The sequence below is a fragment of the Rattus norvegicus genome, chromosome 10 (genome assembly GCF_021556685.1).
Source record: "Rattus norvegicus strain SHRSP/BbbUtx chromosome 10, alternate assembly SHRSP_T2T, whole genome shotgun sequence".
Lineage (NCBI taxonomy): Eukaryota > Metazoa > Chordata > Mammalia > Rodentia > Muridae > Rattus > Rattus norvegicus.
Genome location: NC_141543.1, coordinates 40,404,712 through 40,419,397, shown reverse-complemented (window position 1 = coordinate 40,419,397; position 14,686 = coordinate 40,404,712). Strand labels below are relative to the sequence as shown.

Sequence of the window (14,686 nt, the reverse complement as noted above, 5' to 3'; positions counted from 1 at the left end):
ACACAGATGTATAAATTAGAGACATTTCTTTTAGAGACAGGATCTTACTGTGTAGCTGTTGCTAACTGGCTTTAAACTTAACTGCTCCTGCAGAGACCTGCATTCAGCTCCCAGCACCCCCATGGCAGCTCACAAACATCTGTAATTCCAGTTCTAGGTGATCTGATATACTTTTCTGGCCTTCATGGGTGCTAGGCAAACACTCATAAGTAAATATTTCAAAAATAAACAAAGTCATTCTAGAGCTTAGTGGTTAAGTCACAAGAGTCCTGTCTCTGCCTCCTGACCCCTGAGATTAAAGCATACCCACAGGCCTGCCTCTTTTTCCTTTTTCTTTTTGTTCCCTCTGTGTAGCCCTGGCCAATCTGGAATTCCCTCTGTAGACCAGGCTGGCCTCAAACCCACAGAGATCTCCCTAATTCTGACACCTGAACATGCTCACCACCACCTGGCTTAATTGGTATTTTAAAAACCACAGATTTTACTAGGTTGGTGTTGCAGGATAGTAGATCACACTGTGAAGCCTTAGCGTGTAGCCTGGAAAAACCTGTCTCTAGTTGTAGTGTGGCTTAGCCCTAGTTCGCAGCGTTAATCCAAGAGTGTTGCGGGATAGTCGATCACACTATGAGATTGTGTACTGGAAAAAAATCTGTTCCTAGTGCTGGTGTGGTTCAGCCCTTGCACACACCTTCAATCCATGAGGAGTTTTCTGTTATCAAATAAGACTGAACAAAGTCAAGCGTACGTAAAGAGGCTGAACAAAACAAGCAGTTGATGGTGAGTGAACTTAGGAAAAAAACCAGAGAGAGTGAGAGGAAGTCAGGAGGAAGGAGAGAGAGACACATAGGAAATTGAAAGGAGGGGCATTCAGTTGGAAAGGTTTTTAAGACTGTGGAGAAAGAATGTTTTTTTGTTGTTTTTTTTTTGTTTTGTTTTTTGTTTTGTTTTTTTGTTTTTGTTTGTTTTTTCCTTCTGGGATATGGTTTGAGGAAGGTCAGCTGCATGCTCTTTCTTCCTTTTTTGAGCTGGCGGGCTTTCACCACCTGTGTCTGGCTCCCAAGTCTTCATTTGGTAAAATCAAACGTTTGGGATGTTGTTTTAAAAACAATAGATTAGTGGTGGCACTGGGGATGGGAGCAAGAATTTCCTGTAAATGGATCTAAGGGGTCCCCTGGGCAGATGGAGATGATCCAGAATTGTGTTGAGATGGTAACTCGGCAAGTTTCCTAGAAATCACTGTTTTGTACTTTAAACAAACAAAATATTTTTTAAAAATTTTATTTAGTATGTGTATGGTGGTGTGGGTAGAGGCCAGCATGTCTGTTTCACCACTCTACGTTATTCCCTTGAGGCAGAGTCTCTCACTGAACCTGAGGCTGGTTATTGTTAGGCCGCTGTGATGGTTTGCCTATGCTTGGCCCAGGGAGTGGTACTATTAGAAGGTGTGGCCATGGAGGAAGTGTGTCACCGTGGAGTGGGCTTGGAGCCCCTCCTCCTAGCAGCCTGAGGATGCTAGTTGGTTCCTGGCTTCCTTCAGATGAAGATGTAGAACTCAGCTCCTCCTGCACCATGCCTGCCTGGATGCTGCCATGCTCCCGCCTTGATGGTAATGGACTGAACTTCTGAACCTGTAAGGCAGCCCCAATTAAATGTTGTCCTTTAAAAAACTTGCATTGAGGGGGTTGGGGATTTAGCTCAGTGGTAGAGCGCTTGCCTAGCGAGCGCAAGGCCCTGGGTTCGGTCCCCAGCTCTGGAAAAAAAAAAAAAAAGAAAAAGAAAAAAACTTGCATTGATCATGGTGTCTGTTCACAGCAATAAAACCCTAACTAAGACAGCTGTCCATCTCTGATCACCAGCACCGGGGTACAGGTGGGCATGGCTATGCCCAGCTTTTACATGGGTGCTGGGAATCAGCAAATTTTATTTTTTTAAATAATACCTAATGTCATTTATCTTGGCTTTTTGAGACAGAATCTCAACATGTAGCCTAGGCTGGCCTCAAACAATTGTCTTGCTTCATCCTCAAGAACAAGATTACAGATGTGCCACCTCACTTGGCGTTATAAAGAGTCCCAGGATCCATTTGATAGTAGAAGCAAAAGCAGCTCCTAGGCAAATGGATACTTACGATGCACTTCTGCTCCTGCTAAACAGCCAGGGGTACCCATGGCTGAGTCCTGCTCTGGCCATGTGTGTCTGCTTCTCAAATCAAAGGACAACTTGGTATGGCTCAGGCCTGAGGACACACAATTGACACTAAGCCTAAGACTTCTGGCCAATTACCATGTACCATGGAAAGTCTAGCAATTCCCCTGCCTACTATGTGCAGCCAAGTGTCCTGAACTCCCATGTTTTCTGGGCCACACATCCGATTTGGGAAGAAAACTGAAGCAGTGGTAGGGCCACACAAAAGCACTGCACACAGTGTGCTTTTTCTTTCTTTCAGGGATTTATTAAGGCATTGAGCACAGTGTGGTTTTTAGCCAACTAAAATGAGGGCAAGGGAAGAGAGGAGGACCTGAGGGATGTGCTTTTAAAGTTAATGATGCAGAGGAATGGAGACCTCATAAGTTAGGAGTGCGGTGCTCCTACCCATGCAACAGACATTCTCCTGCTTCCTCAGTCCTAAGACTTAGATTCAGGCTGAAGAACTTCAGAGGGTGTCTAGAAGGTTGCATCCTTTGGAGCCCAAGCACATGGCAAAATGACAACTGGTGGCCAGGCCACATGGCTGTAGGTCTTTCCATAGATAGAGCAACTGATGTAGTGTGTGCACAGCACAGAGTGCAGGAGCAAGAAGCAGGCAGGGGCAGACCCAAAAGGCTCTAATGCTATGGGTACAGGAGGCAGGTCCTCCAGGTAACCAAGTGCAGGGAGGAAGAGGTTGCCCTGGCCTAGGGAATCCCTGTAAGGCAACTGGGTCTGCATTGACCTGACATTTGCTTCTGTGACACCCTGCTTCAAGAACAGGTGTATCTGTGAGGAGAACACAGCAAGGGATAAAGGAAGGAGACAGAGACCAACTTCCATTTCACAGCTCAGCCCAAGACCCCAGGGGGCTCATGGTCACTGGAGGTGCTGAACTGCCTTTCGACTTTCTTCTGGTCTTTGATCTTGAGTCCAATGTCTACCCTCTTCTCAAAGAAGTTCACTAGCACAGACTCTGTCAGGATGGAGGCCAGGATCTGCTCGAAGGAAATGCACCAATCCATGTCCACGGTGCCTCCCATCCGTGAGGTGGCAGTGGGGCTGCAGGCTTCTCCTCCCACCAGCACTGTGTCTTCTGTGAGGTCCTCGCACGGCAGGGACCCCGTGCTGACTACTGAGTAGGAGGACATGGACATGTCATCTTTGGTTTCATCATCAGACAAAAGCAGGGAAGGAGAGCCCTGCCCCTCGCCGCTGCCTCCCTCCACTATCACGTGACTGTCCTGCAATGCTTTCCCAAGATGCATGTCGCCACTGGCTTTGGCCTGCGGATCCCCTGCAGCTGGTGGCTGGCATTCCCGTGCTGGGTCCTGATGGAGTTTGGATATGGGTGGCTCATCCTCTTCTGTGGCACTGTTGTGATCCCCACTGTGGGCACCATCCCTGGGCTTCTTGGTGGTCAGGGCCGAAAACTTCTTCCCCACCTCACCAATGCGGAGGAGAAGGCTGGCCACAGTGGCGATGGCATGGTACAAGTCCTGTTCCAAAGGGTCTTCGCTAAACATGTTGTAAAGTGTTTTACACAGCTCAATGAATTGCTCCTTAGGGAAAAAGCAAGAAAAAAAAAAACAAAACAAAAAAACCACGGAGGTGGTTAGAGGTACGCTCTCCTATAGCCAATGGAAGATACAGGCCATTCTAAGTGGTGTTGGGATTTTGATGCCACAAACCTGTGCCATATCATTTCCATGCTAGGAAACTGAGGTTTTGGAAGGGGACTATAAGTCCAATGTCACACAGTCCTTTGAAAGTCTTTCTTGCTGGCTGCTCTATTTATCTATCTACCTTCCCACCCACCTACCCACCCATTCATCTACCTACATATCTATTTCTGGAGACAGGATGCCATTATGTATGCCTGGCTGGCCTGGAACTCCCTATGTGGACCAGGCTGACTTCTGAACCTACGGAAATCCACCTGCCGTTCCCTTCCAGGTGTTGGGAATAAAGATGGGGCCCTCACACCTACTACCTTTGGCTTTTTATAAGAGCAAGAAAAAGAGTGTGAGTGCATGTGTGTGTGCACATGCACGTGTGTGTGTTTGTGTGCGTGTGTGTACATGAGAGATAGACAAAGTGTGTGTACAAGGCACACACACATGTGGAGGTCAAAGGATAACTCTTGGAAGTCAATGACTGCCTTAGCAATTTGTTTTTGGGTGGTCTCTTGCTTTTTTTGACTAGCTAGTCCATGATGTTCTAGGTACTGGGAATGCTGTCATTTTTTGTCTTATTTAGTTATGGTTTTTGAGAAAGGGTCTCTCACATATCCCTGGCTGTTTTAACACTAGGTAGACTGGGCTGGCCTGGAACTCACAGAGATCCGCCCTTCCTCTGTCTCCTGAGTGCTTGGATTAAAGGTGTGTGTAGAGTCAGGTGTTTGAATGCTTGGCCCACAAGAAGTCATACTATTAGGAAGTGTGGCCTTGTTGGGAGAAGAGTATCACTGAGAGGGTTGGTCTCTATGCTCAACTTCTGCCCAGTGTGAAATTTCAGAGTCCTCTTCTGCATCCTTCAGATCAAGATGTAGAACTCTTGGCTCCCCCAGCACCATCTCTGCCTCGATACTCCTGTGATCCCCACTATAATGATGTATTGAACCTCTGAAACTGTAGGCCAGTTCCAATTAAATGTTTCCCTTTATAAGAGATGCCTGGGTCATGGTGTCTCTTCATAGCAATGAAACCCTGACAACAACATACAGGTTCCAGCGTTCGTGCTCGAGTCACCTGGCTTGTACTGCAAGTACCTTTACCCTTAGCCATCTCCCTGCCCAGTTTTTTAAATAACAGTAACAGAAGTAACTTTGCCTGTTCCCCTGGGGCTCCAGAGGGTGATGTTAAGATAAGCACATGCTGGGTCAGTTGGGTGTAGGTTTGGGGAGCCCAAGATAAAGTCCTGTTCCCTGGGCCCACTCTTAATGCCTATGTGGAAAAGTACTTGGGATCCAGGGCCTTCTCTGGGCACAGCTAGGGTAAGGCACCATTTGAGAGTTGGTTGGGTGTTTGTGAGAACATGGTGGCTGCGTGGGGCCCAGGAGGAGCTGGAGTGCTGCGAATGTACTCTTCTCAAAGGTTGTGAGTATCTCTGGCTACTGGAGATTAACCTTCCCCAGTGCTTCTGTGCTTTATGGATACTGATTCAAGCCAAGCAGGTAGTTACCATGGAAGCACCATCCTGTCTACGAAGTAGCTTTTCATCTTTCTGGAATCATCACTAATGGTCATTCAAGACTAAGAGGCTCTGGAGAGGGGGAAGAAAATTCCCACCCAAAGAAAGCTGCTGGAGCGTGAGTAGCACGAAGCTATCTAGACCCAGACATGGGCCGTATCCTATAGCAGCATGTGCACGGATCCTGATCGGGTCTACCTGGTTCATCTTGGGAAGGTCCTTGATGGTTTCCTTCTGAGCCTCTTTCTCCTTAGCCCATATTCGAAGGTAGTGTCGGTAGTCAGGGGGGCTGGTCTCCTTCTCCTCTGCAAGATGAAAGAAAGATTAATCTCCACCTGACAAACGAGAGAAAATGGGCTGTGGCTGATGGCAGGGTGGCTGAGGTTACTTGGGTACTTTTACAAAATGGTCTGGCATTTAGGGAGTGGTTAGAATCATCCCCAAAGTCTCATCGGTTTCTCCATGTTAGTGGAAGTAGGCTGGGCCTACGCTGATGAAAAGCCCAAACCTGTCTTCTCCGAGACTGGAGAGAGGCTGCTGTGAGAATGGAGCCCTGGTTGCACACTCTGCGGGCAGCAGACTAGCCAGGCTATGCACTGAGGTGCCAACCCCTGTCAGAGCACACATGTGCTGTTCCAGTGACTGGGACAGTAACGAGCAAGGGCACGAGGTCGCACTGGCTGGGACGGCCAATAGGAATGGCTCATACCTCTCCTTTCCTGGATGTCCTCACTTCCTCTTCCTTCCTGCTGCTCCTGCAGTCCTGCTTCCACACACCAGAGAAAAGCAGAGAACATTCTTTTGACTCCAAATCATGAGTCCTTACAGGCCACACCTGTGTTTCTGCAGAACCTGCCCCTAAGCCCCATGCTGCCCTCCTGCTTGGCTGGTCCCAGCTCTATAACACTGTGGCAAGGGAGAACTGGTCATGTCTTCACTTGGCTACAATTAACTCAGTGGTAGATCCATGGTGAACAAGTTGTAGGCCCTGGGCTCCATCCCCAGCACCACACACGAAGGGGTACTTTCTCATTTTCAAAAGAAAACAAGACTCAACGCTGCTTCCCCCTGAAGATGACACACATTGTGGAGCAAACATGACAATCAATGAGTCCTGCTGCACAGAAAGGTCAGACTTAAGGGAGTGATCCCTCCTTTCTGAGGCTCACTCTGGCAGAGGGAGTTTTCGTATAGGACCCTGTGTTCGGCCTCCCATGTTTTGTTTGCTCTCTACATTAATTGATGAGTTCTTTGTGTGTGAGTATACATGCCACAGTACACACATGGAAGTCAGAGGATGACTGTGGGAACGGGGTCTTTCTTTCCACCATGGTCCTAGGGACTGGTTGGCAGCAAGTACCCTTTCCTGCTGAGTCCTCTGCTGACCTCTTAGCCCATTCCTTCAGAAAGCACTACTGCTGAAGTTGGCACACCGTGCTGTGCGTGTGTGACTGTGAACCTGAACCTCTCCAAAAGCCAGTGGTTCTGAGGCAGTGCGGCTGCTGGGCACCTCCAGCGATGACATCAGGCAGACCCAGCTCTGGACGGTCCTCATGAAGGACAGGCATCTCCAGTTCAGGTTCTAGTGTGGAACAGGAACCCTGTTCAAAGCCTCAGGGCTCTGTGGGCCCGAGGACAGGTCTGTGTCTACAGACAGTGGTGACTTGGTACCCTGTTTATTGTCCCTTCGGTGTCACTTTCTGATGTGTCACCCACCTGGGAGAATGATTTGTTGTTTCTTGTTGGTGGTGATTGGTGGGTTTCTTTTTCTTTATTACTTGGGACAGAACTATCTAACCTAGACAAGAGTTCTACCACCAAGTGACATCCCCAGGGCTTACTGTTAAAGTTAATTAAATTGATTAATTCTTTTGTTGTTATTGTTTTGTCTTTTGAGACAGTATCTCAGTATGTAGTTCTAGCTGGCCTGGAACTCTCTGTAGACCAGGCTGGTCTTCAACTCACAAGACCCACCTGCCTCTGCCTCCTTAATGCTTGGACTAAAGGTGTGAGGTTTTACACACTGGCTTAAGATTCATTGTGTGTGTGCATACGGGTGCACAGGCCATGAAGTGTGGAGGCCACAAGGTAATTGTGAGGGTTGGCTCTCCTTCTGCCATGCGGATACTGGAGATCAAATTCTGGCCATGAGGTGTGACAGTGTCTGCCTTTACCCACAGAGCCTTCTTTCCAGACAATTAAAAAAAAAAAAACCACCTTGTAGCTAGGCTGACCTTGAGCTCAAGTCTCTCTTGGCACCTTGGCCTCCAGAGTATTGGGATTAGGGCATGCATGCACCACTATCCCCCTGGTTCCATTCCCAGCACCGCAGGACGGAACCCAGGATCTCACATGCAAACCAAGTGCTCAGACCCCGAGCTGCTCTCCCAGCTCTTACGGTCAGTTGTTTTGCATTACGCATGACCAGCTCAACTGCCAAGTCCCAGGCCTGGGAGGGCCCTTCTCCTGTCAGACAGTCCCCATGAGCTTTACATGCAGCCGAGGCTGAGTCCTGACAGGCACTCTGTGATAAAGATGTTTCCCAAGGGGTCATCTTCCACTCCTCCACTCCTTCATCCCGTACCTATCTCACAGTCACAAGGACAGCATTGTGCACTCCTTCCCTACAAACCTGAGAGTGCAGCATGTGGGTGCAGAGATGATGCCCTGGGCTTGCTCCTTGTCCAGTGCGCTATGCACGCATTCTCATCATTAACCACCTACTTCCCCCACCAGAAGCAGCTTGGTCCTTGGTTGCTCTCAGAATTTATCCCCACAGGATGAAGTGCCAAGGAGTCCCTGAGGTATGAAAGCTTCTAGGCTTCAGAGTAAAGGAAGATGAAGCCCAGAGGCAAAAGGGTCACCCCTGCCCTCCAGGGACTGACCTTGAGCCTCCCAAGGCAGGAAAAGATCCAGATCTGAGGCCAGAGGAGATGCTGGAAGGGACAGCAGAGGATGTGTAGAGGGCAGAGGGAGAAGCCCACGTCCAGGGAGACAGAGATGCAAGAGAAACAACAGTTGAGAACGTCTACAGGGGCCAACTTGGCCCAGGAAGTGTTGTAGGGCCCTCCCAGGGAGCACCCCAGGGTGGCATGCTCCGGGAGCCCACAGTGGGACTGCTGGCTTCTTACATAGGCCCCATGGAAAGACAGAACTGCAGAGCCATGGCTGGCGGTGCCGGGTGTCTTAGTTGTGGCTCACCTTCTGAGGAGCTATCCTCTGGGAAATAATGGGCGGCCTCCAGGGCTGACTCCGCTTCCTCTGGGATCAGAGCTGTGTTCCGAGAGATGCAAGAGTTGAGGACAGGGGAAGATTTTGATTTCTAGTCAAAGAAGAAAAGGCCACCCTCCCCTGATCATGTCCCACCAGGCTGAACACATTTCACTGTAACACCTGACAATTCTAGTAGAGTTGGTAACTGTTCTGGGAATGTAGCACATGTGCTGGCTAGGAAAATAATCCATGCCCAGGGGCCTGGCGAACTCAGCTATCCTCCCACACACAGTGGATAACACAGCTCAGCAGATCCCTTTGGGACATTTTACATACCTATGGGAGAGTGCACACACACACACACACACACACACACACACACACACACACACACACACACATTTGATTCACTTTACTTTATAGCATGGCAACTGTGTTACATCACTATCCCAGCCTGTCCCATACACTACATTTGTTGGTAGTGACTGACTGCGACCTGATGAGGTTTCAGATCCCCAGGGCTGTGTGTCCATGAGACCTTACTGTTCCTGCTGTATGGCAGGGATGTGGTAGGGCTTGGGGAGCAGGGAAGGATTAACCAGGCAAGGCACAGACAGGTGGTAGGACCTGAGCAGCCTAGTACCTGGATGAAACAGGCTGAGTAGCTTAGGTGGGCACAGACCCAGTTCTCTGATGCAGCCCAGGCCTGGTGGCTCTCACCAGCGGCAAGCTAGCCTCACTTGAGAGCTGTGCACCAAGAGCCCCCTCAGCTCTGCCAGGAGAACCATCCCTGGGGAGCTCTGATTAATGAACTGGGCACTACGGCACACAGTGAGATACAAAGGGATGGCAGTGAGTGGTGATCACAGCCTTACAACCCTAAACTCACTCTGGGTCAATCCTGAAGGCAGATGCTGTGTGCGAATTGCTCAGGGGGAGGCCCTAGACAAGATAACTGGGAACCTAGGGTGTTTCCACCAGAGGAAGCAAGGTGCCCTGGCCATCCCTGTCATCTTTCTGGATCTGGTTCCTTCTAAGGGGAAGCTCCTTCTTAGGTGCTGTCCTGAACTCTGGCCACAGATGTAGGATGCCGGAGCCATGCGTGGGCCAGCTTCATTAAGCCTCTCTACTTGGCTCACACCAGCTGCCCATGGGAAACATCCCATCCTGACAATACCTCCATCACCGAGAGGAAGGAAGTGGGGCCCCTGAGGACGTGACAAGACCCGCAGGTGGGAGGGGGCCTAGGCAGTGTCCCAGGCTGTCTCGGGACAAACAGGAACTTTTGGGTAACAATCACTTTAAGAACAGAGAGTTTAGGACCCAGTGTCACACCGGCACCTTCATCATAGCCTCCTGCCCTGATGTGGATTCTAGATCATGTTGTCCTGCTTGATGGGCTGAGGAGCTCAACTGGAATCTTGCCTCACGCCCTTTCCCCATCCTGGGACTGTGCTCAGACCACCAGGGTGGTCCTCAGTTCCAGACCCTCACCCACACTGGGCCCTCCCTTCCACTTAACTCGCTCTCTTGGCCACAACCATCCAATGGTGTGTTGGTAGTTCAGTAGTACTTCTCCAGCTCTGGACAACAGTGACCAGAGATGCTCACAACCGAAAGTCTAAAGTCACTCACCTGGGGGCAGGTGCAGCTTGTAGAGCGCTTTGAGCTTCTCTGTGAGGTCTCCATGGTACATCCCACCTGTGGAGCAAGGCCAAGGAGGGGACATGCTTGGCAAGAAGGCTCCAGGGACACACTGTGGGCCATGTCCCCATACCCTTCCTGTGGGTTCTAATGGAGACTCCACACTCTGGGGAGGCTTGGCTGTCCCTAGCCAGGTCTCTAGGAGAGATCAAATGAGCCCTGGGTTGCCTGCCTCCCTAAGACTCTATGGAAAAGCTTAGCCTTCTTTGGGGCCAGAGCCCCGAACTGATGGAGAGGGACGGACTGTAGAAGAAACTGCTGAGGTCTGTCATAGGCAAGGGCTCAAAGCCGCCCTCTGCTGGCCTCAGGAGGGACAGCTGCACTGGCTGGTGCTTGAAAGATGGGTGAGACACTCACTCATCCCTGTCACAAACTCCTTGAAGTTGATCAGTGAGTCCTTGTTTTGGTCCAGGAGGCGGAACATGCGGCCTGCCAAGACAGGCGTGTGAGAGCCACAGGCCCAAGGCGTCAGGCTGGCAAAGAGCTCCCGAAACTGGCTGGCATCGATCCGGTACTGCTCCAGGTAGGGCAGGCTGGGGTCTCGGTGGATGGCTGCTGAGCGGTTACCACCCCAGTACTGGCTTGCCAGATGCTTGGCCTGCAGGGGACACCAGCTGGTGAGATGGCCTTTGGGGCCCTGGCTCCTAGGATTACCAGGGTGCCTTCTCTCATCTGTCCATATATTTAGGGTAGTGAGCTCTGGTCAGACACCTCAGCTCTCATAGGACCCTCATCCTCTGCACAGCAGAGAAGCCGAACAGGCCTCATGGACTTGACTGTTCTGACAGTGTGGCCAACCGAACCTGGGCAACCGAACCCAAGGTAGCTGGTCAAGACCACAGGAGCCGGCAATGTAGACTGACAGTCTCAGTACTCAAGAAATTGAGGCAGGAAGATCATTGGACCCCCAGAGTTTCGTGGGAAGCAAGCCCAGGCAGTGCAGAGAAAACCCAGCACAAAACAAACAAACAAAATACCCAGCTACTCACTTGCTCACTCAGTCAACCAATCAACCCCACACCACCGACCCCAAACCAAACACAGGGAGTATGAACTTTGTCTTTGACTCCCCCCAGCCCCCACTCCAGGTACCCTTCCTCCTCCTTTTGCTGCACCTGAGATCTGTGTGCGGGCTCACCTTTGGCACATGGGTTACAAGGCTGTGGGTCATCCACCACCACTGGTTTATTGCAGCCCAAACCACCCCTACAGCACCTAGGCTGAGTCATCCCAAAGCTTGATCTATGTCTTTTGCTAAAACTACTTAGAAAGAAAATTCTGTTTCCATCAGGGTCCCTGAGAGCTTGACGAGGAGCTGCTCAGGACAGCCCTACAGGAAAAGCAGCCCGGAGGTTAACAGGGATGGAGGAGTGTCACGGCCAGTTTTAGTACCTTGACTCAGCCACACCGGAAGCTACATAACTTTTCAGTTAAACGAGAAGGTGCGCTCCCTCCCACTTCTGTGTGACTTGAGGTGACTTTTGTTGTTTTTGTCTTTTTCCTGCTACTTAGGAGTGCTCTATTGGGGTTCAATCAGCAAACTGCTTGCCTTGCAAACATGAAAATCTAACTTTGGTCCCCAGAACTAACATGAAAAGGCTGGGTGTGTGGAGCTGGCCACAGAGCCCAGGGAATAAAGGTGCTTTTGGCCAAATGGAATGTCATGAGAACACACAGTAAAAGGAGAGAACCTACTCTCACAAGTTGTCCTCTGATCTCTATACATGCACCACGGCACATGATCACACATGTGCATGTGCACACTAAATAAGTACATGTAACCATGAGATAAAAAAAAAAAAAGGCTGCACCAAGCAGTGTGGCACAGACCTTTGATCCCAGCACTTGGGAGGCAGAGGCAGGCAGATCTCTGTGAGTTAGAGGCCAGCCTGTCTTCAGAGTGAGTTCCAGGACAGTCAAAGCTACACAAAGAAACCCTGTCTCCAAACGCAAAACAGCAACAACAACAGTAACAACAAGGGTGCGTGTGGTGGTGTGTGTGCCTTCAGAATCACAATGCTGTGAGGTAGAAGCAGGGGACGGGGGCTCACTGGCCAGCCAGCCTAGCTTCCTAGGTAAGCTCCTGGCCATTGAGACCCTATCCCGACAAGCAAGGTGGATGCTCCAGGAGTGACTCCTGAGGTGCTCATGTGCACAGGTCACTAACTGCCAAGAAAGATTAAATTCTGCCACACATGATTCATAGGAATTGCAACTGGGGACAAGGGATTTCCTGGCTAGGAGCTGCTGTTTGAGGACAGACTTAACAGACTAGGTGGGGACTCCACCCGCCCCTGCACTCACTGTCACCTTAAACACCATGTAAAGATCCTCCAGCTCTTCGATGGAGAAGCCAATGTCCCCTGGTATGGCCCGGACCTAGAAGCAAAGATGAAATGTTGGTAGCGGAGGGCTCCGAGTTTCTACCAAGTTGCTTCTTCCAGGAGACTTCTCCTGTAAACAGTGGCAAAGGGTAGCAAGGGTGTGGCTTGTCTTTTATTGTCATCAAGCACATGAGGGTGGGTCCACTCAGGAGAGGGTTACCTGTGTGCGTCCTTCACCACTAGCTGCCAGTCAGTGCCCACTCCCTGGAACTCTTCCTGGGGTGGGAGCTCAGAGGGCTCTTTCTCTCCTGAAGGACCCATTGAGGGACATGGGGTGATGGATGGCCTCTTAGCTCCAGCTACCTGGAAGGGGTCCTATAATTTGCCAGCCAGGACTTTCTACTTCAGTTAGCCAGAGTTGGTCATGTCTTTCCCTTGTGAGCAAAATGCCCTGTAACCCTGAAGGGAGGGTTGAGAATAGGGAGGCCAATGGCAGTGACCAAGAATGGGTTTAAACAGAGCATGGGATGGCAAAAGGTCCATCTCCTGAAAAGACAAAGACATGGGCCTCAGGCAGGGACATATGGTATGGGCTGGCTGGAGTGGCACTGTCTAGGACAGAAATGAAGCTTACAGCAAAACCAGGCCAGGAGGCCACTCAGGGAAGGGTGGGGCTGGAGAGAGTACTGGGAAAAGCCATCCACACAGGCTAGCCCTGCAGCCCCTGCTGTCAGAGGTTACAGTTGCGTTCACCAGTGACCATACCACGCTTCTCTTGGCTGTGTCTTCCAAGGACTGGATCACCTTCAGCCTCTGTTTAAACCGCATCTGTTCAATGTCGTCAGCCCTCAGGCTGCTGAACTTCTACAGGCCAAAGGAGAATCAGTAAGACCAAAGACAGAGGGCAAAGTCCCTGTGTTCATCCTGGCCAGGCTAACTCTAAAGGAAGCTGACCTCATAAGACACTTTCAGGAGGTCAAAGATGTCCACCTCTGCAGGAGGGTCATCTCCACTGGTCAGCAGAGCATGGAGGTGTGGGATAGGTGGAGAAATGCTCTGCTTGTTGACCACATTGTCCAGGTACCTGTAAAGATCAAGGGACAGCAGTATAGGCTCCACAAGTGCTGGGCCAGTGCTCAGGCTTGAGAGTCCGATAGGAAGGTAGTGGTGTGTCCACTGGGCCCTATTGGGCTGGGAGCTCCCATCAGGGTAGTAACAGAGAAAAGATCTTGCTGCCCAACCCCTGAGCACTAACTCTGAGGATGCCAGGCTGTCTTCTAGGGGCCTGTGGATTCCAGAGCCTACCTAGTTTAGGGACAATGTGCTTCTTCTCTGCTGGGTCACCAGGGTCTGGCCAAGAACCATGCAGTGAATGGTTTCTCTAGGGAACCTTGCTTTGGCTGGCTAGTTTGGGCCAACCAGGCCTTCCTATCTTCCTAGGCTCTCCAGGATGAGCCTAACACTCAAGGCAGAAGAAGCTTTCTGGTTCCACCCCGTCCAAGTGGACATCCCTGGTCAGATGCTTATCCCTAAGGAGACACTCAGTGTCTCTACTGCAGAACATATACATGAAACCCGGTCATAACCATGGTCACAACTGAGTGTCTTTAACATCAGGGGATCAAGAGTCATTTTAGCTAGGAGGGAGACCACAACCTCGCCAGTTCTGCAGGGTCCCACCAGCCCTGGGCTGGCTCAACAGGCAAGTGCAGTGTTCCAGGTTGGGCTATACGGAATTCAGGGTAAGTGTCAGGGTGAGGTAGGGAGTGAGCTGACAGCCAGGCTGGGGACTTGGGACGCTCCTTTGTGCAGAGGAAAACTATGAGGGGGGATTTATACATGCCTAGGGGAGGGGCAGGGTCAGCTCTGACCAGAGTGTCCTGTGGGGTATGGAAGAGACCAGAGTGGAGACCACCTGATCACCTAAAGCAGGCCCTGGGTTAGCAGGAAAGGTTTGCTGTGCATTGAGACAGCAGGGGTGCAGGGAGAACCTGGGTGGGATGAGTGTTCGAGAAGGCCAGGGTAAGTGTGAACTTGGTGACAGGTTCATCCAGCCATTCCACAAG

The 14,686-nt window shown here is 50.6% G+C and overlaps 1 protein-coding gene across 11 annotated transcripts in view; it reads right to left on the bottom strand.

Moving 5' to 3' along the window:
• Nucleotides 1-2,430: 2,430 nt before the first annotated feature.
• The window catches only part of Tbc1d9b (TBC1 domain family member 9B), a 37,105-nt gene continuing 24,849 nt past the window's right edge, over nucleotides 2,431-14,686 (bottom strand). For 3 of the 11 annotated variants that reach the window (NM_001394243.1, XM_087572865.1, XM_087572870.1), the window contains 10 exons: nucleotides 13,575-13,704; nucleotides 13,386-13,484; nucleotides 12,607-12,675; nucleotides 10,654-10,894; nucleotides 10,228-10,293; nucleotides 8,581-8,652; nucleotides 8,265-8,315; nucleotides 6,089-6,145; nucleotides 5,578-5,684; nucleotides 2,431-3,749 (listed from right to left, as the gene is read on the bottom strand). In NM_001394243.1, the coding sequence (NP_001381172.1) occupies nucleotides 3,039-3,749; nucleotides 5,578-5,684; nucleotides 6,089-6,145; nucleotides 8,265-8,315; nucleotides 8,581-8,652; nucleotides 10,228-10,293; nucleotides 10,654-10,894; nucleotides 12,607-12,675; nucleotides 13,386-13,484; nucleotides 13,575-13,704 (1,603 nt within the window). In that variant the 3' untranslated portion in view covers nucleotides 2,431-3,038. The remainder of the gene's footprint in view (nucleotides 3,750-5,577; nucleotides 5,685-6,088; nucleotides 6,146-8,264; nucleotides 8,316-8,580; nucleotides 8,653-10,227; nucleotides 10,294-10,653; nucleotides 10,895-12,606; nucleotides 12,676-13,385; nucleotides 13,485-13,574; nucleotides 13,705-14,686) is intronic. The other 8 variants (NM_001394244.1, XM_087572867.1, XM_087572871.1 and 5 more) reach the window with 3 other exon arrangements.